The sequence below is a fragment of the Sceloporus occidentalis genome, unplaced genomic scaffold, assembly GCF_023333645.1.
Source record: "Sceloporus occidentalis isolate IW3139 unplaced genomic scaffold, rSceOcc1.0.p SCAF_7, whole genome shotgun sequence".
NCBI classification, from domain to species: Eukaryota; Metazoa; Chordata; class Lepidosauria; order Squamata; family Phrynosomatidae; genus Sceloporus; species Sceloporus occidentalis.
The window spans coordinates 2,317,397-2,341,929 of record NW_028316987.1 but is presented as its reverse complement, the minus strand read 5'-3'; the positions used below and the strand labels follow the sequence as shown (position 1 = coordinate 2,341,929).

Below are 24,533 nucleotides of genomic sequence, written 5' to 3'. Positions count from 1 at the left end.
TGGAATATGGGAACTGTAATTCAAAACATCTGAAGCAGGCCTAAGGTTTGCCAGCCCTGATGTGTGTAAAAAGGAGCATCCAGACCAGAAGCTGTGGCTATTTGGCAAGCTTTCTGGTGCAGTCTCTCACACGTGCAAAGCAGTAATGTGTAGCCTGAGGGCCAGTCTGGTGCAGTGCTTTGCCTGTTGGCCTACAACTCTATAGAGAACAGGATTCGAATCCAGGCTCTGCCATGAAACCCGCTGGGTGATCTTAGACAAGTCATACGCTCTTGGCCTCAGAGGATGGCAATGGCAAACCCCCTCTGAAGAAATCAATGCCATGATGAAAACCCTTAAGGTCACCGTATGTTGGAAACAACTGGAAGGCACACAACAACAACAACAACAACAACATGTATCCTTCCAATGGAGCTTTTGAAAGACAAATATTTCTTGGCTTCAGTCCTCCTGGCTGTGAAATGGGAACAGAGACTGTGACTTTCCCAAATTCAGTGCGTGGGTTTTCATGACAGAGCTGGGATTTGAACTCTGATCTCCAGAGTCATAATCCAATGTTCAAGCTGCAAAGAGATATTGATACCATTAATCACCATCATCATCATAGATCCCCAAAGATTTCCAGTTGTCTTATTCATGCTGTTAGTGGTACTGATCTATATAAGGCAGCCTCCAACACATGTGAGTTGCTTTAACAATAAACTACAGCTCCCAGGATTCCCTAGCATGAGCCAAGGCAGTCAAAGTGGTCTCAAACTGGATTATTTCCGGTGTCACAACAAACTACGATTCCCAGGATTCCATAGCATTGGGCCAGGGCAGTTAATTTTCTGGCATTGTGCTTTGGACCATAGTTTGTTGTAGCAGCAAAGGTCTTTCTGACAGAGAAGGCTGGCTGTACCACAAAACTACAGTTCCCAGAATCCCCTAGCATTGGACCAGGGCAGTTAAAGCGGTCTCAAACTGGATTATTTCTGACCGTGTGTGTTTGGGACCTTAATAGTAATAGAGGCTGCGTCCACAGTGCAGAAACACACCACTAACTGCCCTGGTTCGGTGCTGGGGAATCCTGGGAACTGTAGTTTGTTGTGTCACCAGAGCTATATCTGACAGAGAAGGCTCAATGTCTCACAAAAACCTACAGCTCCCAGAATCCCCTAGCACTGAGCCAGGGCAGTGAAAGCAGCCTCAAGATGGATATTTTGGGACCGAAAGCATTCCCCTTTTGAGAAGGGCCCCAGAATCCCACAGCCAAGCGGTCCTAAAGCGGGTTCTCCCCGCAGTGTGGCCCGTCCCTACTCACGCGTTGCCCACGTGGATGCGGGGCGCCACCTCGTTGCTGTGGGCGCTGGGGAGGCTGTAGCAGCCGCTGCCGTTGGCCAGCAGGTCGTTCAGCTCCTCCACCGAGATCTGGAACTCTGACATGGCTCGCTCCACCATCATCGCTGGCTGCTGCTGGGCTGCTGGGCTGCTGGGCCCTCTCCCTCTTCGGCCCGGCCTCGGAGGAGGGGCGGCGATCAGCTGGTGCCAGGCCGGCAAGCGGCAACTCCCCACCAGCCCCAGCCCCAGCCCCAGCAGCAGCAGCAGGGCCTGGAGGCGGAGGGAGAGAGAGAGAGCCCAGGTGGGCCCACTGCCAGCCTCCAGGAGGGAGAGTGCCTGCCAGGCCTAGCTAGAGTGGCCTAGTCCTGGGCCTTTCCTTCTCTGGGCCTAGGAGCAGGGCTCCCCTCAGAACCAGCCTTTTCTTAATCATAATAATAATATACTATAATTATTATATTATTCTAATATATCATTATTATTATTATATAATATTATATTATACTATACGTATTATACTATATTATATAATATTATTATACTATATTATATTATATTATTAGTGTATAATATTATACTATACGTATTATACTATTATAGTATTATTATATAATATAATATAATACAAAACTTATTATACTATATTATATAATATTATACTATATTATACTATTATATTATTATATAATATACTATACTTATGCTATATTATATAATATACTATTATTATTATATTATTATTATATAATATAATACTAATACTCTATTATACTATTATATTATTATAATATATTATATATAATATAGTATAATTATTATTTTATTATAATATTATAGTATAATTATTATATTATTATATAATATTATATTATATATTATACTATAATATACATAATTTTATTTATTTATGGTATTTATACCTCACCCTTCAGCCCTAACGGCTCTAAGATTGATAGATAGATAGCATCATATTATACAATTATTATTATATACTGTAATTATTATATTATTATAATATAATATTTTATTATATTATTATAATATAATATTTTATTATATTATTAATAATATTATTATTAATAATATATATATTATAGGAGACCTGATGGCACAGTGGTTAAATGCCTGTACTGCAGTCATTCACTCAAAAACCATAAGGTTGCGAGTTCAACACCAGCCAAGGGCTCAAGATATTATACTATATTATTGTTATTATTATTATATAATATAATGTTATACTATACATATTATACTATATTCAAGCTTTCATCCTTCCAAGGTCCTTAAAATGAGGACACAGATTGCTGGGGGCAATTAGCTTACACTTTGTAAACCGCTTAGGGAGCGCTTAAGTGCACTGATAAGTGGTACTTGCTATTGCTATTATTATTATTATTATTATTATTATTATTATACATTTTATTTATATCCCACCTCTCCAGAAGGATCTAGGTGGGTTACAATAAAAAAACATAAATACAATACATATATACATTACTAAAATCACATAATCCCCTTATCCCAATATCCTAAAATAACACTTACATACCCCGCCCTTCAGCCCTAAAGGCTCTATATATAGTACAATTATTATACTATTATTATTATTATATACTGTAACTATTATATTATTATAATATAATAATATTATATTAGTGTGTGTGTGTGTGTGTGTGTGTGTATATATATATATATATATATATATAATTATTTTATTAATATTATCCCCTGGCACCTGCCTTCAAGGCCCCCTCTGAAAAAAATGTGCCAAGAAAACCCTTGGGGTTGCATATATATATATATATATATACACACACATACACACACACACACACACACACACAACCAGAAATGCCATCCTTTTACAGTTTAAACTGTTTTGACAGGGACATATCTGTAAATTCCACTCCCCACCCATCCTTTTATTTGTTTCAGACATGAATAATATTTGTGAATGTTGCCCTCTCATTTCTGTATGAACCATCAATACAAAACAAATGCCATACCCTCATAATACAAAATAAATGCCTCACAGTTCAAACTGTTTTGACAGGGACATTTCCATAAATCCCACTCATCCTTGTTTGTTTCTGGCAGGAATAGTATTTGTGATGTAGTGTTTGTGAATGTTGTCATCTCTGTATGAACCATCTATACAAAACACAGAATCTTCCTTCCTCCTGGTGAAATTAAACTTCTGTCAGTGGATTATGGGACTTAAAGTCCTGGTAAATTTGCGCTCCCTAAACTAGAGATCTCTAAATGGGTTGGGCTGCAATTCCCATTATCCCCAACCAAAGCTAGGTATGATGGGAAGCTGTGCTATAGCGTCTCCAAAGGGCAGTAGTGCTGGAGAAGACGTCTTTTCCTATTCACTCTTGTATGAAAATACTTATTGATCTCAGTGAGATTTCCAAGCATAATGTGTGCCCTCTTCCTTCAGACCTTTTAAACTCCAGAGTAAGTAATTCACTTAGTAAAGTTACTGATATCTCCTAAGGTTCCTCTCTCATACACATCTTCCAGGCTAAAACTTGAGAAAGGAAGTAGATTTTGGGACTGAGGTCCAGAACATAAAATATAATTTCTCCTAACTTTAGCCACAGGAAAACTATCATTGTCAAACTGCAAGATGTTTGATGTTCCCCTCTTTTGAAGACACAAGTGAGCAAAAATTCAACCTGCAAAGCTATTCTGGTTTTATAGGATTTGGCTGTGCCTCTGAGCATTTGCAGAGTGCCTTCCCTCCACCATTGATTAACTAGGACTGCACATCTGCACTGCAGAAACAATGCAGTTTAGCACCACTTTAACTGCCAGGGCTCAATGCTGTGGAATTCTAGGATTTGTAGTTTTGTGAGACATTTTGCTTTCTTCGTCAAAGCCCTCTGGACCCCATTCCCACTTACAGATAAATCAGTGTGCGATCCGAATCGGTGGATCAATTCGACATCAGAGCATGGTTCTCACTACATTTGCCCCAATCGCATTTTCTGTCATTTTCTGGCATCAAAATAACCCACCTATGGTTCGCATTCACGATGAATCAATTCAAAATGATTTGGTTCCAGACAGCCAAAGGGTAAATTTGAATCAATTCCAATCCACTTGGAATCAATTCCAATCCACTTGCACAAAATTGATTTATCGAAAAAGATGTAGAAAAAAATCAGCATCAAAAAGACGCAGGTTCCCGTCACCAAATCGCTTAAGCGATTTAAGTGGGAACCAAGGTCGCTTGAACTGGTTCAAATTGAATTGCGATTCAGCTTAAAAGGTTGTGGGAATGAGGCCCTGGTGCCACAGCAGACTAAAGATCCCAGAATTCCATAGGATGGGGCCAGGACAATTAAAGCATTGTCAAACTGTATTAATCCTGCAGTGTAGCAGCAGCCTAGCTAGAGCTTAATTGTCAGGTTTAAGAGACAAGATTTTATATTCACCATTTTATATTCAGAAAATAATCTTTGCCTGCAAAATAAATGCAGTTTGGTGGCATCTTTCTTCCCCTTTCTCATTATTCCTACAAGGTAATCTTCCCCATGTTGTACCTCTACATCTTACCGGAAGATTATTGGTTCTTTCTTACTGGAAGAGGTGTTAGTGGTGATGTTCCATATTCTGACTCCTCCTTTTCTCTCTCTTCCCAGTGTTGCTGGCTTGGATGTTGCGGTAGTGCCTTTGTTTTCCTTCTCAGCAACTCGCCATGTCACAAGAAGATGTAGCGTCACTGCCCACCCTGAAGCTACTCTTGGTTGGAGACAGCTCAGTGGGGAAATCCAGGTGCATGGGGAAAAGGAGGAGAGGGTGCAGTCATAGATCAGGAAGAGTACTGGGAATATTACTCCAGGACAGAGAAAGAAAAACACCTACATAACTCACTTCTTTTCTCGTTTCTCTTCTCCGGCAGCCTTTTGCTGAGATTCACCGAAGACCAATTTGAGCCATACCTCAATCCAACCATTGGTGAGCACTGCTGGCTAACTTTTTTCCCCAGCTCCATTCTATCACTTACATTAGGATCTGAGCTCTCCCTGATGCACACATACATCCCCCATAACACAGCTTACAGTGGGAGGTCATCGAAGCTGACCTGCTGTGGAAATTGTGCAATAAAAAGTGCCCACCGATCATGTGCAGAATGCCTTGCCTTTTCACTTAATGAGCTGATGGTGAAATAGTTGCACAGATAAAGTTATGGCTTCCAGGCAGGCTGCCCTTTTTAGAAACCCAGCAATTAGAAATGCCTAGTTAAAAAACATCTAGGTGTGGCGTAATGGTTTGAGTACTGGACTATGACTCTGGAGATGAGAGTTTGATTCCCAGTTCAACCATAAAACCTATTGGGTAACCATGGGCAAATCACCCTCATCCTCAGAGGAAAGCAATGGCAAATCTTGCCGATAGATTTGCCTTAGCGTTGCCATAATTCAGAAATGACTTGAAGGTATACAACAACAACAATAGCTGCCCCTTTCGTATTTTTATACTTAAATCCTGTTTCTCACAAAATTCGGCACAGTTTACATTGTACGCCTCATATGTTTTTTCATCCATGTTCCAATTAGGTCCACTTGGCTTTCATCATGTTGCAGTAAAACACGTTCTCAGGTCATTTTGGCTGTGCACAGCTGTACTTGCAAACAGAAGTGTGTGTGTTTTCTCCTCTGGAGTGATCTCTGCCTCTTCTAAATAAGCTTCTGTTCGAAGCCTGCCACTGCTTGTGTTGCTTGTTCAGACATGCCAGCTGAAAGGATGTTTTGCCTACAAGAATTAAATTTGGTATGGTTAATGCATTCCACTGCAGCTGTTAAAATGTTGGTTGCTATTAGTTTTTAACCAGAGATGAGACCCTGGTCTGTAGTCTGCAAAACTGTATAAACGTTATATTAAATTATATTTAAAAATGTAAACTTTTAAAATTAAGAGACATTCATGATAATGTGTAAAGGATTGTCTTCTCCCAGTGGGCCTACTTGCTTGTTAAGTTTGTTATCAGAGGCTCTTCTCTGGCCACATGTGCTGTCAGTGATAAAGCTAGACAGTGGAAAGTCTCCTCTCAACAAATCTTGCCAAGAAAACCCCATGATAAGTTCGCCTTAGGGCCGCCATAAGTCTGAAACAACTTGAAGGCACACAACAAAAACCAAGCAAAAGACCTTCTCTATACTGGTTTGTTGTAGTAATTTGCCTTCAATTTGACTCTGGCTGTGTTTGCACTGCAGAAATATTCCAGGTTGACACCACTTCAACTGCCATGACTCAGTGCTATAGACTTTTGGGAATTGTAGTTTTCTGGGACATTTAGCCTTCTCTGTCAGAGAGTTCTGGTGCCACAATAAACTACAACTGCCAGAATTCTATAGCATTGAGCCATGGCAGTTAAATTGGTGTCAACCTGGATTATTTCTGCAGTGCGGATGCAGCCTCTGTTTTATGGCAACCCTGTTGTTGGGTTTTCTCGGTGAGATGTATTAAGAGGAGGCCTGCCATTGCCTTCTTCTGTGGCTCAGAGCATGTGACTTGCCTAAGGTCATTCAGTGGGTTTCCATGGCTGAGTGCAAAATCTGAACCCTGACCTGGAGTCCTAGTCCAGCACTCATAGCACTAAACCATGCTGGCTCCTTGTACCGCTTAGTGCTGCTCTTAGTATGTTACTCTGATTGAAATCAGTATCGGGGGGGGGGGGGGGGGGAGAGAGAACTCCCAGAATTTCCTAGTCCAAATGACCAGTGGCTCTCCTGTCTGGGAGCTTGTGGGAATTGAGAGCCAGTGTGGTCTGGCGTAGTGTTTTGAGCATTGGACTACAACTCTGGAGATCAGGGTTCAATTCTCGCTTGGCCATGGAGACCCATTGGGTTATGTCAAGTGAATCACAAACTCTCAGCCCTAGAAAAACCCAGTGACAGATTCACCTTAGGGTCACCATAAGTCGGAAATAACTTGAAGGCACACAACAACAGCAACAATTCCAAACACTATCTTCTACAAGCTCTGTGATGCCATGCTGTCCCTGCGCTTCTCTTACTCAGCCCCAGTCTGATAAGTTTCAGATATAATGAAGCATGCAATTGTATAAAATTCCAGGGGGATGACCCTGACTCTCTCATGGAGGAGCCATCACCTCCCAAGCCCTGCTCAGCTCACTCCAGATGTGGCCCACATCATCACCTGGATTTGAAGACTATCTTCAATGTTACTTGTTTGTGCTTTATTTATCTTTTATTCATCTAAACTGAATTGAAAATGCTCTGTGTTGCAGGGCAGGCTACAAGTTTTGAAAAAGTGGGTATAACTACACATACCTGCGTGGCATTGTTCCATTGTTCACATCTTCTGAAACATGCTAGAGTTCTTTTGCAGAAAGCACTTGGAGTATCCAGTATCTTGAGGGTTCATTTGCTTCTGTTTATAGTAGTTGTTGCCATTTCTTTGGGAGTTAGTTACTGTACAGATCACTCCTATACATATCTACTTAGAAGCAAGCCCCATTGAATTTAATAGGACTTCAGCCTTAATGTGTGAGATTACAAATCCATGCACATTTACCTGGCATTTATGTCTAAGTAGAAATGAGTAGAAATTGCACTCTTAATGTGTTTAGGTATTTATATTTGAATTATATGTTATCTCCTAGCTGCCTTATGCTGTACTCTAAAAAGGTAGGATATAAATATTTTAAAAACTCATTGTCCCGTGTGTCTCGCTCTACCCACCTCTGCCCTAGCCCTTGTATGCCTTTAACCAGCTGCTTGATAAGTAGAAATTCCACTGGAGCAGTACTTTCCAGCACAAGCATCAGGGAAAAGCTTCATCTGTTGAGTTGGTATGCCTACCATGTATCTGCCACAGGCCTGTGAATCTCTGTGGAAAATTGATGTGTCTGCTTTAACTCCTCTGTGTTTCTCTGCCTCTTTGCTTGCCAGGTGTTGATTTTAAAGTAAAGAAGATGGTGGTTGGTGATCTTCCCCTGCAGCTAGCAATATGGGTATGCAACATCTTGTCTTCCTGTCTCAAACGGGGTGGGGAGGGAGTGATCCTGGAAAGCTGCCTCTTTCCAGACAGGGGAAAAAAAAAAACCAAGAGCAGCTGTACAGGTAAAGAGAGCATCCTTTATTTTAGTAATGTTTAAAGAGGCATTCTTCCAATGTGTCCTTTGCCCATTAAAACTGGGGATGGGCATGCCTCTAAATAAGAGCAGCTGTAAGGATGGAGGGTAATGGCCTGTATTTCTGCCCTGCCTGTTTTGCAGTGCCTCTCTACTTGTGTAAGGAGAGGCATGCAAGCCTCCAGCTCTAGTGTTATCTCTCCAGCATACTTCACTTATGCTGGACATGTCATTTCTTGATGAGCACCATTTTATTTTCTAACTTTGTGTTTTTCCTACTAAAACATTTGGCACACAAGAAGCATCTTCCTCACACAAGGTGAATAGATGATGGACTTGCAATTATGTACAGCCCTAGTTTCTTAGAAACCTTGGGGTCCTTTCCCACCACAAAATTGTAACATTATGATTCTGCTTTAACAGTGGTTTGATCTTATGGAATTCTGGGATTTGCAGTTTAGGGAGGAGATTTTAGAATGCTCAGCTGGAAAGCTGTAGTGCCTCACCAAAATATGTAAAACAGCTCTCACCAAACTACAAGCCTAGGATTCCATAAGATGCAGTCATACTAGTTAATGTGGCATTGTGGTGCTATAATTGTGTAGTGTGAAAGGGCCCTAGATTACTCTTAGTCTACTGCACAAAGAAGTTTAAAAGTACTGTTCCCAAACCAAAATGCTCTTCAAGTAATATAAAATCACTTACTGTACGTTAATTGTTAAATGGGACATATAGTAAACTCTTGAAGTGTGAATTGTTTCTGTTCAATCATTTTCCTTTCCATATGTTCTCTGTCATTTTGCCTGCGTTTTCTAATTTTCTTTCCTCACCCAAGACATTTGACATTCTGTGACAATGGAGCATGCTCAGACATCACTGGATTATTTGGAGCACATTCTGGTTTCTTATTTAGGGCTATTGCTTATCTTTTTAAAAATTCTTTTAGACTTCTGTAAACCTTAAGATTTCTCAAGACTGCTGATTCCTCCCGCGTTTGCATAGGTACTATTTTAGCCACAAAAGCAGGAGCAGTTGGAGAACTGAGCTTGCTTCAATTTATGATATTGATTTCAGGGTTGCACAAGTTCATATTTTTATGGCTGTTAAGGTCAAAGGGAAGAATATCTTTTAAAATAAAGCAGAAATCCATATATAACTCTTGCATAATAGCTGACACGTTAAAGCTATCTCACTTTCTCTTCTTCATATTCAGTTTTGTTTCTACTGTTGGACTTAGAGTGCATCTTCACTGCAGAATTAACACAGTTTGACACTGCTTTAACTGTCATTACTTCATTCTATGGAATTCTGGGATTTAGAGTGTTTTGTGGTACCAGAGTTCTCTGACAGAGAAGACAAAATAACTCAATAACTAAATAACAAAACTACAAATTCCCAGAATGCCATTGCATTGAACCATGGCAGTTAGAGCAGTGTCAACTGCATTAATTCTTCAGTGTAGATGCAGCCCTAGAAAACAATCCCATAAAACTCAGTTCAGTGCAAAACCAAAATGTTTCAAGTGTGCATAAATTACAGATCATCTAAGTTACGACCTTGGTATTAGCCTGTCAAATATTCTCAAGCTAAGATTTCCCTCTGAAACATAATTGGATCCTTGGAAACGTAACTTGTGTGTTGTTGTTTTTTAAATGTTTTGCTCTGGAGTTTTCAGTAACCATTTTGTTCTAAATGCCCTTTATTTGTGTTCCCTTTTTTGCAGGACACAGCAGGGCAGGAGCGTTTTCGAACACTGACTCCCAGCTATTACCGAGGTGCTCAAGGTGTAATTTTAGGTAGGTGGCAGACGCACTAGGGCTGTAATTAGAACAACTCTCAAGTCAAACACATTAAGGTACAGGTAAATGGAAATACATTTGTTCCTCTAAGGATAGCTGGCACTGGCAAACTTGGAACAACAATTAATTGTGTTGTGTGCTCCCACACTACTCAGTCAATGATTGCTGTTCCCTTGTCAGAGAGTCCCTTTATTCTTCTTCAAATTATTTCAGATGTAAAAGCCAAAATCTCCTTAGTTTGGCTTCTAAGATGTTTCCCTTTGACATTGGTTTAGGCAGAAAAGGAATAGCCTTTCAGGCTTCAATACCTTTTTCCAAATCAAGCCAAGCCTCCAACTGTATTCTGACATTGCTGCAATATCCTTCCAAAGTTCCTGTTTCAAAGTGAGAGGAGTTTTGTAAGTTCCAAAAGGCGATTCAATCACGCAATATTAAAGTTGTATGGCTCAACACTAACTACAGGCTGGGGGTATGCCTGTGACATTCACAAAACTACATTCTGTGCAACAGTTACAATTGTGCTGGGTGTACCAGTGGGTGGGAGTGCATTTTTCTAGGAACAAAATACTGTTCTTTAAGTTCTCAGAAACAGTGGTGCAGACAGGCAATTTTAAAGCCTGGATGTAACAATCTTATGGGAAGCATTGTTGTGGGGGAAACAAATGTGTTACTTTTTAATTTCTTGGGTTTAAAAAAAGTGTTTAATAATATTGGAAAATACTCCAAAATTCCACCAAAGACTCTCAAAATAAAATGTTGAAGTAACTAGTAAATGTTGTTCATCAAACACCAACAAAACCCCTAATGACAAATTCCTTGTGGGGTTTTTTCCTTCAAAGAAACGACATCATTACTCAGGAGGGCAGGGGTGGTGGTGAAATAGGTAACTGTGAACTTGTTATTCTCCCAGGTTCTTATTTTGGGGTCCCCCTTGTAATAGACATGTGTTAAAACAGCTTCTTTCTGCCACCAAAAGCCTGTTTGTCAACCCTGGAAATTATCTAAACACACAAGTTTTGTCTTGATAACTTGTTTAAAATCATGTCACAACTGCAGGAACTGCTGGTTTGATGCTAAACACATTTACTTGGCAATAAGCACCATTTGGTTGCACTATGGAAGCAACAATACCTATTTTATTTTTTATTTTTTTAAAAAATGATGTCGTGAGCACTTGTAACTATGTCTGTGTGAATTTGCTTTTTAAAAAGTATACTGCAGAGAACAGTGTCAGTCCTGGTAGAACTCGGTTAACTGTGGACCTGTTTGGTGCTGCCCCAATTGCCTGTTACTGTCTAACTGGTCACACGAGGACCCCTGAACTAGGAAGCCCTGGGAACCCATTCACATTACAGAATTATAGTGTTGTTATTCCACTTTAAATGCCATTGTTCCATCCTATGGAATCCTGGAATTGGCAGTTTGGGGTGGGGTATTTAGAGTGCTCAGCTAAAGTATGCCAGTTCCTCACCAAACTACAAATCCCAGGATTCCATAAGATAGAACCATGGTACTTAAAGTGGAAGAGTAGCACTGTAATTCTTTATTGTGCATAGGCTCCTGGACTTTGGTTCTGAGGTCGAGATGTAGCTGCATCACTATTCATAAAAGTGCATCAGGCTCACAGCATTAGTGCAATGTTGAGAGAAGATAATTCAGATGCTGCAACTCAGGACTTTATCACACGAGCCCCGTTCTCTCAGCAGTAATGCTAGTAAAAATAAAATGGGAAGAGCAGGGTATAAATACAGTAAATAATAATAATAGCATAGAATCTATCACCACACATCTTCTCAGTCATGCAACTAGGGCTGCTGCCCCCATTGCACTCTCTTCCTGACATTCCCTTAACCCTGCGTCCCTGCTTTATGCCCTACCCAGCACCTATAGTTTTTTTGTTTAATTTCCACTTTTTTCACACAATTCCAGAGCTCTGCTACAGTGATTGAAGTTTTTAAAAAGAAAGAAAAGAGATAAAGGTAATCAGGGTGCTTGGGAATAGTAAGGGAGAGTGGGGACGGGGAGGAGGATGACACTGACAGAATGTGACTGGCAATTGTGCAATTCCCCCAGGAATGAGGTTTCATACAGGAATACTTTTGCTTTTGCCAGGTCATTGATGGGTTTCCCATCAATGAATAGGGACAGGTCAGGGACACAGCAGTTGCAAGTCAGAAGCGGTGGTCTGCAATGATTATTGCCAAAGCCATGTCTTTCCTGGTGTAATTGCGGTTTAAAAGCCACATCTAGTAATGTGCTCAGATAATCTGGATGGAAGTTGTGTGAGCCACCTCAGGGAGAGGGCTGCTTCTGGCAGGATTTTAAAACAGAACCTGTATGATTTAAAGAGGAAAGAATTACATGGATCCCATTTATCCCCCCACAGAAGAAAAAACTAGTGCTGATTATTTAGAAGGCAGTGTGGGGTGGATACATACAAGTGGTTTTTAAACAGGAAGGAACTGCTATTCTTCAAGCCTGTGGTACAACAGGTTATAATTTACTTATACTAAAAGACAAAACCCCACCAAAAATATTGAACTACTTCCTAGCTCTGCTGCCTGGTGAGTAGAGGTGGGCAACTGATGTTGTACCATGAAATATACTGTATTGCAAAAGCAGGAAGTCTTTGGCCTGAGACTTGGACTAAAACAGCCAGAATCCTTTGCCATTGTTAGCCATTCTGTTTGGATCTTCTAAGACATGAAGTATAAAATGCCCATAGGGTCCAAATGTTCTCTACATGACTTTGCATTAAATAAGGATTAAAAAGAGGATAATCTGTTATGGACTGGGCAGGGAAGAGTCTGGGAATACAAGTGGAAAGACTTAGATCGCTCATCCACAAAGTTACTTCAGTTTCAATCAATGCATCGATTTCGTGGAGCTTTCAGACAAAAGCCCAGAAAGCACTGTGCAGCTAGTCTGTCTTTTTCTTTCTAACAGTTTGTTGTTGCTGCTGTTGTTGTTTGTTTGTTTTTAGCAAGAAGATGCTTAGTGTAGAAGAAATGGTGGGGAAAACTAGGGAGGATTCCAAAAGGAAAGTGACATCTGGACTCCCAGTAAAATTCTGTGTTTAAGGCAATGTGATTGCATGATAAAAGCCTTGTCTGGAAGTGACCCCCTCTCACCAAATCAACAGCCCTCAAAATAAAGCTTAATATGCAGAAACAGTTATCAAAACGTTTCTATCAAACCTGCTGAAAGCATGCTTTGGCCCTGGTGAAAACAAAGAGTGGACAGGCGAACAATCTTTATTCTGAAGTGCTTGGTTAACAGAACATGCTTGCCAGATGTTATTTAGATGTTATTCACACTATCAGCTATGAAATATATATTGTTAAAGAAATGTATTTAATATAATTCTATTCTATTTTAATATGTAATTAGTAGTTCTTTGGCTGATTATCTTGGACAGCAACTGACAGAATTTTGTATAGCATTCACCAATGTTACTATGGATGTCAAAATCAATAGACAAATAATGATACTACCAAGAAAGTCAAAAACATATGCAAGATAGTTGTCCCCTGGGCCCTATTCTAGACCGCCATCCTCCTCCTTGTATCTTGAGAAATTATGACATGTAGCTTTTAAACTATAGTTATAATTGTACAACAGTGCCTTTGGCAATCTTATCAAACTCCAACCAGTAGCTGCTGTGCATGCCAAGTGTGATTAAGGCATCCCTTTTCATTGACAGGGAAACCCATCAGTAGCTCACAATAGCATGGCAGTCCCAATACTACTCTGGTGCGAAACATCCCTGCCGCAGCAATTGCAACATTGGTAGTTATGTAGTGCCACAGGCCTGTTACAGACTGCCAAAATAAAGCTGCTTCAGGTCTCTTTGGAGGCATGCTGTTTAAATGATGCATGCATCCTAAGAATCCGGAAGCTGCACCAAAGCTGCACTCCAGTGCTTAGGACTGAAGCGTGGCTTTGGCGCAACCTCCGGACTCTTAGGACCCATGCATCATTTAAATAGCATACCTCCAAAGAGACCCGAAGCAGCTTTATTTTGGCAGTCTGTAACAGGCCTAAGTCTCTTCCTTTCCTCCTCTCCTTGGAGGAATGTCAGGATAAAAATGTAATTAAACAAAGAAAACCAAAAACTGAGGCGTGCTGGCTCTTCTTAGAGTGACACCTTAATCTCAGTTTAGTTTTGTTTGTTTTAATTACATTTTTTTCCCTGCCATTCTTCTAAGGAGCCTAAAGACTATGTACATCAGGATTATGTTGACCAAGCAGTATGAGGTGCTTGCCTCAGGCAGCAAATACTGGGTGGTATGAACCAAGGGCCGAACAACACTCCCTGGCCATTTCCTTCTGCTGGAGGACAGAGTTGTGTTTAATAGGCAGCCTGCTTCACATTTCCTAAGATGGCCTACTATCTACAGTCTGTAATATGCTATTATATTTTATGTGACGAGTAGCCATGGATTTTGGTATCCATAGAAGGGGGGGGGGGGTCCTGGAACCAAACCACAGTAGGGCCCACTGTACAAATAAGCTAAATTTTGCTCAGAAAATGGAGGTGTAGGGTGCACAGAAAGCATGCTTTTCTGCACAGGAGGCAGCATGTTTTGTACAGAAAATAATAATATTTATTTTACTTATACCTCGCTCTTCAGCCAAGGTTATCAGAGCAGCTTACTTGTGTTTCCCACACATACAAAAAAACTGTAAATTTTGTGCAGAAAACCATCAATAGAATAATTCCCCTAAAGACTTCTCAGAGTGTCCATGTGAAGAGAATATTGCCCCCAAATCTTCATGTTCTCCATCTGCAGGGAGAATACTATGAAAGCTAATGCAAAGATTTACACCTGTAAGTATTACATGTCACAATGACACTGAGACGTAAATGTGAAATGTAGTATCTCTGCCAGACCTTGAGACAATTTGCTGAAATCAGGAAATGGGACTGGACAGCTCACAGTGAAGATATTTATTTACAGGTGATCAGGAAGACTATTTACAGATGCAGGAACAGAACAGAGTTCTAAGATGAAAGTACAACTCTTACTCCTCAGTAGCTCAACAGCAACAGAGCTATACAGAACTCTCTGGTACATACAGATATATATACATATATATATATATATATATATATATATATATATATATACACACACACACACACACACACACACACAAACAGCAACTGCACTGACTCTTCACAACTCTCAAATAACCACACTTCTCAATGACCTACAGCTACTGACCCACATATGTTTACAGTTAGGTGGGACTTATATTACTCTTGTCTGATGCAACCTCAATGCATAGTTGCTCAAACATTACATCATTGTACATTAGCTAATTAAGCTTAGTCATACACAAAAGTGTGTTGCAATACACAAACACGTGTCTGGCCACCTCGAGGACATTTATCTCTAGATGTCCTGGCCTTGTCACACAAACAACACACACTTCATGATAGTGCAGTTCAATAGATCTAATTTCACCTTACAACGTGGTGACATTACAAAGCTTTGTAATACTTGATTAGGAAGGATTGGTTTATTTGGTTTTTTTGCCTCCCTTCCAGTTTATGATGTCACCAATAGAGAAACCTTTGTGGGACTGGAAAGCTGGCTGCAGGAGATTGAAGTGTATACAAAGAGAAATGTCGTGAAGATGCTGGTAGGCAACAAAATTGATGAGGTGAGTTGGTAGCCCATTGCTGGTTTTGGAGGGTGGCAAAAGCTACCCAGTGGCCAAGGCTGAATCATGTCCTTTGTTACTAGGTATGATCACTGTGTTGGACTTACATTTGGAGTGTGGGGATTTCAGCATATACCACTGCTGCAACCACCAAATGTGAGGGTTCATCATTTATTCCACTGCTATAGTCACCAAATGGGGTTTTCCAACCCTTACTCCCCCAACTGTGAGGTTTACACTTAGGCAATCCCACCAGTGCCACCACCTGTGAGGATTCCTCCCAGGTAATACCACCACGGTGGCCAAATGTAAGATTTCTACACTTTAACCCACTCACTGGGAAGACTTCCACAGTATTCACAGCAATTACCAAGAGTGAGTGATTTCCCTGATCCCCACCTCTGACATCAACCTTAGGGACAATCTTAATGATGTATACGACTTCTATCTTCAGTGGATGCCACCTCTCTGTATTCATTTTCCAGGTTCTCAGAGAGATATTGTTTCTGGAGGCCAAAAGTGTATAGAAACAAAAATCTTTATTTACAAAGTTAAACATAACACAATAGATTATTAATTTATTACATTTAAAAGACCACACTCTCTTTCATTTCTCTTAAGCTAACTCAGACCCTTAGCAATCACTCAACTCAAACTCCTTTCTCTCAATCCAGCCTTGGTCTAACTCAAACCCTTTTCTAGCTGCACTCTCCAAAAAACCCTAGGCTAACTAACTTCCCACTCAGACCAAACACCCACAAAATAAAAAAAAATACTTACCCATTATTAGTTGCTGTGGCCCAGAAGTGATCTTCCAATTTACTGGAGCTGTGTTGTTATAGTTTTGTACCTTCAAGTCATTTCTAACTCATGGCAACCCTAAGGCAAACTTAGCACAAAGTCTTCTTGGCAGAATATGTTCAGAGGGGTTTGCCCTTGCCTTCCTCTGAGGCTGAGAGAGTGGGATTTTCCTAAAGTCACCCAGTAGGTTTCCATGTCAAGTGGATATTCAAACCCTGGTCTCCCAGTTTCCTAGTCCTACACTCAAACCACTACATCACTACTATACCACTCCTGATTTAAAAAAAAAAATGCCACCTACATTTTACATTTGCTACCTCAAGGACATTTGCTAACATAAAGTTAATGCAAACTGCATGCAGTCTTTAGTATAGCTGAAGTGCACAACACATTATTGGCTAAAACAAAAGGACTCAGAAGGCTGCCCGTCTCTAATTTACTTTCCCTTCCTCCCTCTGTATTGGTCCAGAGTCTTGTCCCAGCCTGTTCCTCGTGTTGCCTACCCTCCTACACTTTGCCAGAGGCACCAGCTGCCTCCATACCTCAGCTTCCTGGGCTTGGCCTCACTCCCATTCTTCCTTAATGGACAATCTGTTTATCACAGAAAACAGAGAGTCTTCCCTTTTGAGTGTTTCTTGTTTTCTGTTGCTGCTTTTGGGATAGTTCTGCTGGTGTTTTTTGTGGCTCCATGGCTCTCCATTCCAATATACAGTCCTCTGAGTAGGGTTGCCATATCCCAGTTTTTCCTAGGACATTCCCAGTTTTTAAGGCTCTTTGGGATCTCCCATCCACTTTTAGGATCAAGTCCCAGACCCGGCAAGGCCTCCCTGACCCTGGCGCAGCTGCACAGGGCCTTAGCTGGCTGGCCAACAAACCAGCCCCCTTAACATCCAGGGAGTGAGGCCTCCCTGGTGCAGCCTGTATGCAGGGTCTCCATCTGCTAGAGGAAACCCAGAGAGAGCCAGAGGCCAAATCAGCCCCCAAAACATCCAGGGGGCAGGGCCCCCTGGCACAACCTGCACACGGGGCCTCTGCCAACCAGAGGAGGCCCAGAGAGAGCTGGAAGTCCAGCCCACCAGCTGAGATGGTGTGGGTGGGCAGGCAGGCCTTTCTGGGGCCTCCGGGGACAGCCTGATGGTCTTGGGGGCTGGGGGTGGGGATTGAAGGCCGCCGCTGCCTTAGTTGGTTGGGTCCTCCATATTTTGAATGTCCTACATTTTGCCCTGCATTGTTTCCTACATTTTGTCCTGATTTTGTGGAAGAGAATTATAGGCAACCCTACCTCTGAGCATTACTGTTCCTTGAGCTTTCAATTGCTTTTCCATGTCTTTGTTTCTTGTTCTGCATCTCTTTGGATTTTATTTTTAAACTGCTAACCATTTATTTACATAAGAAAATCAGAAATGAAATGGAGACTCACCATAGCTAGTTGAAAAAGCAGTGACTTTCTTCTCAGATTTGTCAGAAGGGCAGAGGAAAGCAAACAAACAACTAAAATCCCTTGATTTCGCTGACTGTTCATGGAAACAGCCCGGAGGAAATGGAAGCTTCAGTGGATGTCAAATGAAACTCTTCAACCAGTTCAGGACAGAGAAGCAAACATAAAAGGTGACAAAAATAGGGTCAGAACCCTGTATGTAACTGATCAGCAACTTGTGTGCAAGGACAAAGAATACTCCTGTAATAATCAATGCAGAGAACTAGAAGATGTCAATAAAAAAAGGAGAACAAGAGACCTCTTCCACAAAATTTGAAAATCAAAAGGGAATTTAAACCAAGAATAGGAATGCTCAATGACAGGCAGGGGAACACATTACATGACCAAGTACAGATAAAAAGCTGATGGTAACACTACACTGAAGAACTGTATAAAAGAGGTGAAGGTTTAACAGGTTCATTCAAGGAAGAACCATCTGAGCCTATAGTTTTAGAAAATGAAGTGGAAGTTGCACTCACAGCATTTGAGGAAAATAAATCATCAGGTACAGTTGCCCACCAATAGAGCTGCAAAAACATGTTTATAGTTGAAAGCAAAAATAATTACCACAAATGATTTACATAAATTTAAAGTAGATTATGATGACATTGAAATAGTTCAAGATTTTCCATACCTTGGTCCAATCATTAATCAGAATGGAGACTGCAGACTTGGAAGGGCAGTTATGAAGGAACTAGACAAAATCCTGAAGTGTAAAGATGTATCATTGAATATTAAAGTTAGGATTGTTCATGCCATCCTATTTCTAATGTTTATGTATGTTTGTGAAAGCTGGACAGTGAAGAAAGCTGCTAGGAAGAAAATCTATCTAAAATGTGGTGCTGGAGAAGAGTTCTACGGGAACAGTGGGCTGCTAAGAAAGTCAAATAAATGGGTCCAAGAGCAAATCAAGCCAGAACTCTCCCTAGAAGCCAAGATGACCAAACTGAGACTGTGGTACTTTGGCCATATCATGTGAAGACATGACTCCCTAGAAAAGACCATAATGTTTGGTATAGAAGATGACAGTAGGAAAAGAAGAAGACCGCATTCCAGATGGATAGGGTCAGTTAAGAAAGCCATGGCTCTGAGTCTGCAAGACTTGAACAGGTCTGCTGATGACAGGGTGACTTGGAGGCTTTGCACTCATAGGGTCACCATAAATCACAGTCAACTTAACAGCAGTTTATATATATATATATATATATATATATATATATATACACACACACACACACATACACACACACACACACACACACACATATAGATGGAGAGAGAGAGAGATATCATTCCAGCTGACTTTCAGTATACACTCATATTTTGGCCTTACGTACACACTTTTGTTGTTGTTTGTAGTTGTGTGCCTTCAATTCATTTCTGACTTACGTTGACCATAAGGCATACCTGTCGCAGGGGTTTCTTGGCAGAATTTGTTCAGGGAGGGGTTGTTCATGCCTTCCTTTGAGACAAAGAGAGTATGACTTGCCCAGGGTCATCCCAGTAGGTTTCCATGGTGGAACTGGAATTTGAACCCTAGTCTTGAGGTTTCTTGAGTAATGAGTCCAACATCCATACTACTGCACCACACTTCTGTACCCATGATCAGACTGAAGGGGGGAACTCTTCTTCTGGTTCTCCGCAAAAGATGACTGTGAGTGACACAAGGGCTATTCAACTCAGAAGCCTCTTCTCCCTTTCTTAGATTAAAATTGAGTACAAGGTTGATTGGCTTGCCCTTTTATCCCTCACAAAATCCCTTCCTTGTGTTCAGAGTAGTTCTTAAAGTGTCACAAGCTGTGGAAGGGATTTTACCATTACTTAGCATAACACTACTGTTTAAGCCAGAGCTTGGGGGGGGAAATACTTTTATGCATTCCAACTCCTTGAATTGTTGTACCAATTGGTCACTGGCTAGGCTAGCTGGGAGATTCAGTGAGCAACAGTCTCCAAAAGTTACCTTTCTGAGCTGTGTTCTAACAAGAACTGGGCAGCCTTCATTTGAGTGCATGTTTTTTTTCTTGAACGCATCTGCATGCCCTCTTCCAGGGATTGTTCAATGCAGAAAATCAAAGATGTCAAGACTTGACTGCACTAGGCAAGAAACAGAGGGGGCAGACAAAATGTCTTCTCTCTCTCCTTTGTGGGCACTGTTTAGGCTTGACAGAATTAAGATCCAGAAGTGTCTCTAGATAACAGTGTCTTGTATGTACAAACAAGGCAATCCAGGTTGTCGCTTACTCTCTTAGCTCATTCACAAATCACTCTGTGTTTATCAGCAGCACAGCCGGCGATAACAGCTTTGCCATTTTTTCACTGAGGAATACAAATGGAAAATCAGGAAACCTTGATCTTGCTGGTGCTGTTGTTGATTCCTAGCTCCTCCTGCTCTTCAGCAAACCTAAGGAGAAGTGCATTCAGAAACCTGGCAAAAGCAAATCATATACAGTATGCCAGGAGATGTGACATCTCCTGTTGTTTTGAAGTATAACTCCCCTAACTTCTTTTACTGATTGTGTTGGCTGGAACATCTCATGATCTAAAAGCTGCCCTTCGACTCTCTGCTACATGACTGGTTTATACCTTTGATCAGTGTTTACTTCAGGCTGTGGTGAATTTGGGCAGGATTTCCTCCCTCACTGCTATTGTCACTTGCTGTGTCCCTCTAAGACTAATCAGCAGCACTTCCCAAAGAAGTTCACTTCCTTGGAGAGGACTGACAGTAATTGTGAGAAGGAGGAGAAGCAGGCAGAAAGCTCCAAGGATTGTTAGTAGTCCTTCCCCTGTTAGTGTTTGACTCTCCCCGATTTGCTTTGCAGTCTGTATTGCATTTTTCCTTACAACAGCCTCATAAATCAGCTTGCTGAAGGTGACCAGATGTCATAACTGCAAAGGAGGGCAAGGGACAGCAAAATGTAGGACATTACAAAATAAAAGCTTAAAACACATATATAAATATAAATTCATGTGGTTTATTTACAGCTATATTACATATTGTGTACCGAATTGTATTTTTCTGATGAACTTATCTTCGTTGAAATGCCTTGCTGGCAATATACTTACAGAACTCTGAGCAAGATCAATGCTTAAAATTGTATTTTGCCAGTAACAATTCCTTGACTGAATTCTACATTTAAATTATGCCTTTTGTTTGTGCATTGTGCTGAAATTAAAGGGAATAACCCTTTCAATATTTGCATTGTACTTCTTAGTCATGCTCATAATGGAGGATATTTTCAATTCCTCTTGGACAGAAGGTTGAAATATTGGATATGTCACCCTGGGCTTGCTATTTCCCCAGGGTCAGCCCTGGTTGGTACCTGGATGGGAGACTACCAATGAATACCAGGTGCTTTAGGCTATATTTCAGAGGAAGGAATTGTTAAAACCACTTCTTGAGTATTTCTTGCCTACGAAAACCCTATGAAACTCATGGGGTCACCATAAGTTGATAGGCGACTTGAAGCCACACATACACAATAACCAAAACTTTCAAGATTTGTTAAATATGTGTGGAGGGGTGGGAAGGTGGTATCTCAATCAAGATAATGTGAAGGGATGTCCCTAGTTCAAAAGGAATACAATATCCTGGTTTGTATGGTCTGCTGCTTGTGCCAGCTTCCTAATATCATCTCTCCTTCTCTGTAGACCGATCGTGAAGTAGACAGATTGGAAGGCTTACAGTTTGCTCGGAAACACTCCATGCTCTTTGTAGGTATGTGACAATTACATGAAAGAAAAGTGACAATGTTTGCCAGAGGTAACATAATGGAGAACCTTTAATTGTATTTTTTATTTTACTGATTATCCTTGTCCACAGGCCACAAGCCAATTTAGAGAAACTGAGTAGATGAAGGTTTTTTTCTCCCTTGTAAGCTATGTAAAGCTTTCTTTGTTCTGCTTTCACATTTTAGTCATACCTGGGGACTTCAGGGTCACAAAATAAGGATAATTTTGTAAAAGATGGGAAACTGAAGAACTAAGCAAGACATTGGAGAAGTGACCGATTTCCCAAACAGGCTTCCCATAAAGAAAACTTTCCATAAAACTTGAGTCATGCATGCAGCTTTCTCTAACTTGCTACTTCCATTTATGTTGAACTATAATCTATCTTTCCCAGCAGTCCAACACATCTAGAGTATACCAGGGTGGTGAAGGCTGCCATAATAAATGAATAGTGATTTAGATATTGCTTCACTTCACAACATTTTGCTTAAATAGAAATAAGCCAAAGCATTTACACTTTGGCCCCTTTCACACTGGCTCTTAGCACAAACATTTGTATATTCCATCAGATTTTTTTTTAAAGTCACTTGCAAAGCAACCAGTGCGAGAGGGGAGGAATGTTCTGCCCACTGTCTAACCTATATCCCTCCCTTTAAATGATCCGATCATGACTGGGGACAAGTTCCCATTTGCCAGCACTATGGAAGAACTGGGTTTTCCGAAAAGAAACAGGCAAAAAACGATATCGGAAAACCCACGCTGAGGGGGATTTGCCCTGGTTCAGGTGTGCAAAATCCTGATCCGGGTGTGCAAAAACCAGCACCAGTGGGAACTACCCACTTATAATCCGGTTTGAAATTTGGTCTATGCTGTAGTATGAATGACCCCTTTGATGTTTTTTCAAATAAATGTCTACGAAACCTTTTGGTATTTTAGTAATTAATCTTAGGGCCCTTCACACTACATAGTTATAGCACTATCACTCTCCTTTAACTGCCATGGCTGCATCCTAAGAAATAGGGATTTTTAGTTGGATAAGGCACTAGAGCTCTCTGGCTGAAAATTCTAAATGCCCCTAAATACCTAGGATTCCATTAGATGGAATCATGACAATTCAAAGGAAATTGTACCACTGTAATTTTGTAGTGTGAAAGGACTCCTGCTTTGCACATAGCCTTCAGATCTGGAGACTTTCCTCAGAGCTGAAAGGAAGAACATTTCTTGCTGTTTTGTTTTCACCTAGAGACCAGCGCTAAAATGAGGCATGGAGTGCAAAATGCCTTTGAGGAGGTTGTCATACGGATCCTACAGACTCCAGAACTTTGGAATATCAAAAGGGAAGGAGTGAAGCTGGCTGAAAGCCGGACTCTTAAAGAAGCCAGTTCCTGCAGTGGAGCAACTTGTGCTGTTGCTTAAAAACTCACCATCTTCAAATAAAAATAGCTCAGGTCAAAAATACCTAAGCAGCAGAATCCTCTGTCCTTTCCCCACAGTGCTTATGTTCTGTCAAGAAAATTGCCATTTTAGTGTATTGCCTACATTCCTGAGCACTTCTCCAAATAGTAAGCACTTCCAGGGATGGCATCGTTACTAGGTCTTGTGCCTTTTAGCCTGGCTAGGATAACTATCACCCTCAACATTTTTTTTTTCATTTTACAGCTCCCATAATCCCTAATCAGAAGAGTTTTTGCTGAGAGATTATGTACTATGAAGTCCAAAAATATTGGCTTGACCATAGTTGTTTAATTTTGCTTTAGATGAGGAAGCACTGGACGCTTACAAGGCCTGTGTGGTTTACAAATACACAAGCAATTGAGTTCCAGAGCAGAATCCTAAACCAAGGTGCACACCTACTGATATCACATCATCAGGAATAAAATCATTACCACTGCACCCGAAGGTACTCTCTCCTTTGCCTAGTCACAGCTCTTTCCATCTGCTTTCAAAGCAGATCGATCTTACTCAGTGTTATCTACAGCATTGGTTATCAAGCTTTGGGCCTTCTCAGTTGTATGGACTTCGGCTTCATGAATCTTTGACCACTGGCCACATTGCCTGGGGATTCTGGAATTTGAAGTTCAGAATAAACATTGGGAACCCCACCAAATATGTTGGATTACAACTTCCACATGGCCAACCAACATATTGCTGGCGATAGTGAGGGTTGAAGTCTTCCACATTTGCAGGGCACAGGGCTAAAGAAAGGCTAATCAAAACTGGCAGCAGCTACCCAGATTTCAAATAAGAGCTCTTTCCCAGCTTTGTCTGAGGTACAAAGGGATTGCATCAAGGACCTTCCACACAGAGATGTTCTGTTACAGATCCATGGCCTTAAGAAAGGAATGGTTGTCCAGCAGTGTAATTATGCACCAGGTTGACAAAGGGCATTTATATAGAGCTTATTAAGAACTAATCTTCTTGTATGTTTACTTTGTTGAAATAGCCTGGCGGGATGCTCATCTGTTCACTCACCCACCCAGAAATGGCCTTCCATCACTCTGCACATACCTTTTTTGTTCAAAGACCTTTGGGGTAGAGTGCAAGCGTAGTTGCTCTGTAGTACTTCCTTTATTCTAATTTTTTTCTCTGCTGCTGTTGCTCTATTATTTTATCAAGATTTGTTTAGGGATTTGAC

The 24,533-nt window shown here is 40.9% G+C and overlaps 2 protein-coding genes across 2 annotated transcripts in view; one reads left to right on the top strand and one right to left on the bottom strand.

The window, feature by feature from the left end:
- DUSP3 (dual specificity phosphatase 3) overlaps nucleotides 1-1,553 on the bottom strand; it is a 35,479-nt gene extending 33,926 nt beyond the window's left edge. The window contains exon 1 of the mRNA XM_089531655.1: nucleotides 1,304-1,553. Within this exon, the coding sequence (XP_089387781.1) occupies nucleotides 1,304-1,443 (140 nt within the window). The 5' untranslated portion in view covers nucleotides 1,444-1,553. The remainder of the gene's footprint in view (nucleotides 1-1,303) is intronic.
- LOC149309018 (ras-related protein Rab-18-B-like) lies at nucleotides 1,466-24,520 on the top strand. The gene is made up of 8 exons (XM_089531652.1): nucleotides 1,466-1,621; nucleotides 4,968-5,100; nucleotides 5,228-5,283; nucleotides 8,244-8,305; nucleotides 10,149-10,221; nucleotides 15,779-15,894; nucleotides 21,821-21,887; nucleotides 23,142-24,520. The coding sequence occupies exons 2-8, from the start codon at nucleotides 5,024-5,026 to the stop codon at nucleotides 23,312-23,314; spliced, it is 624 nt and encodes a 207-aa protein (XP_089387778.1). The 5' UTR covers nucleotides 1,466-1,621; nucleotides 4,968-5,023; the 3' UTR covers nucleotides 23,315-24,520.
- The last annotated feature ends 13 nt before the right edge of the window (nucleotides 24,521-24,533 follow it).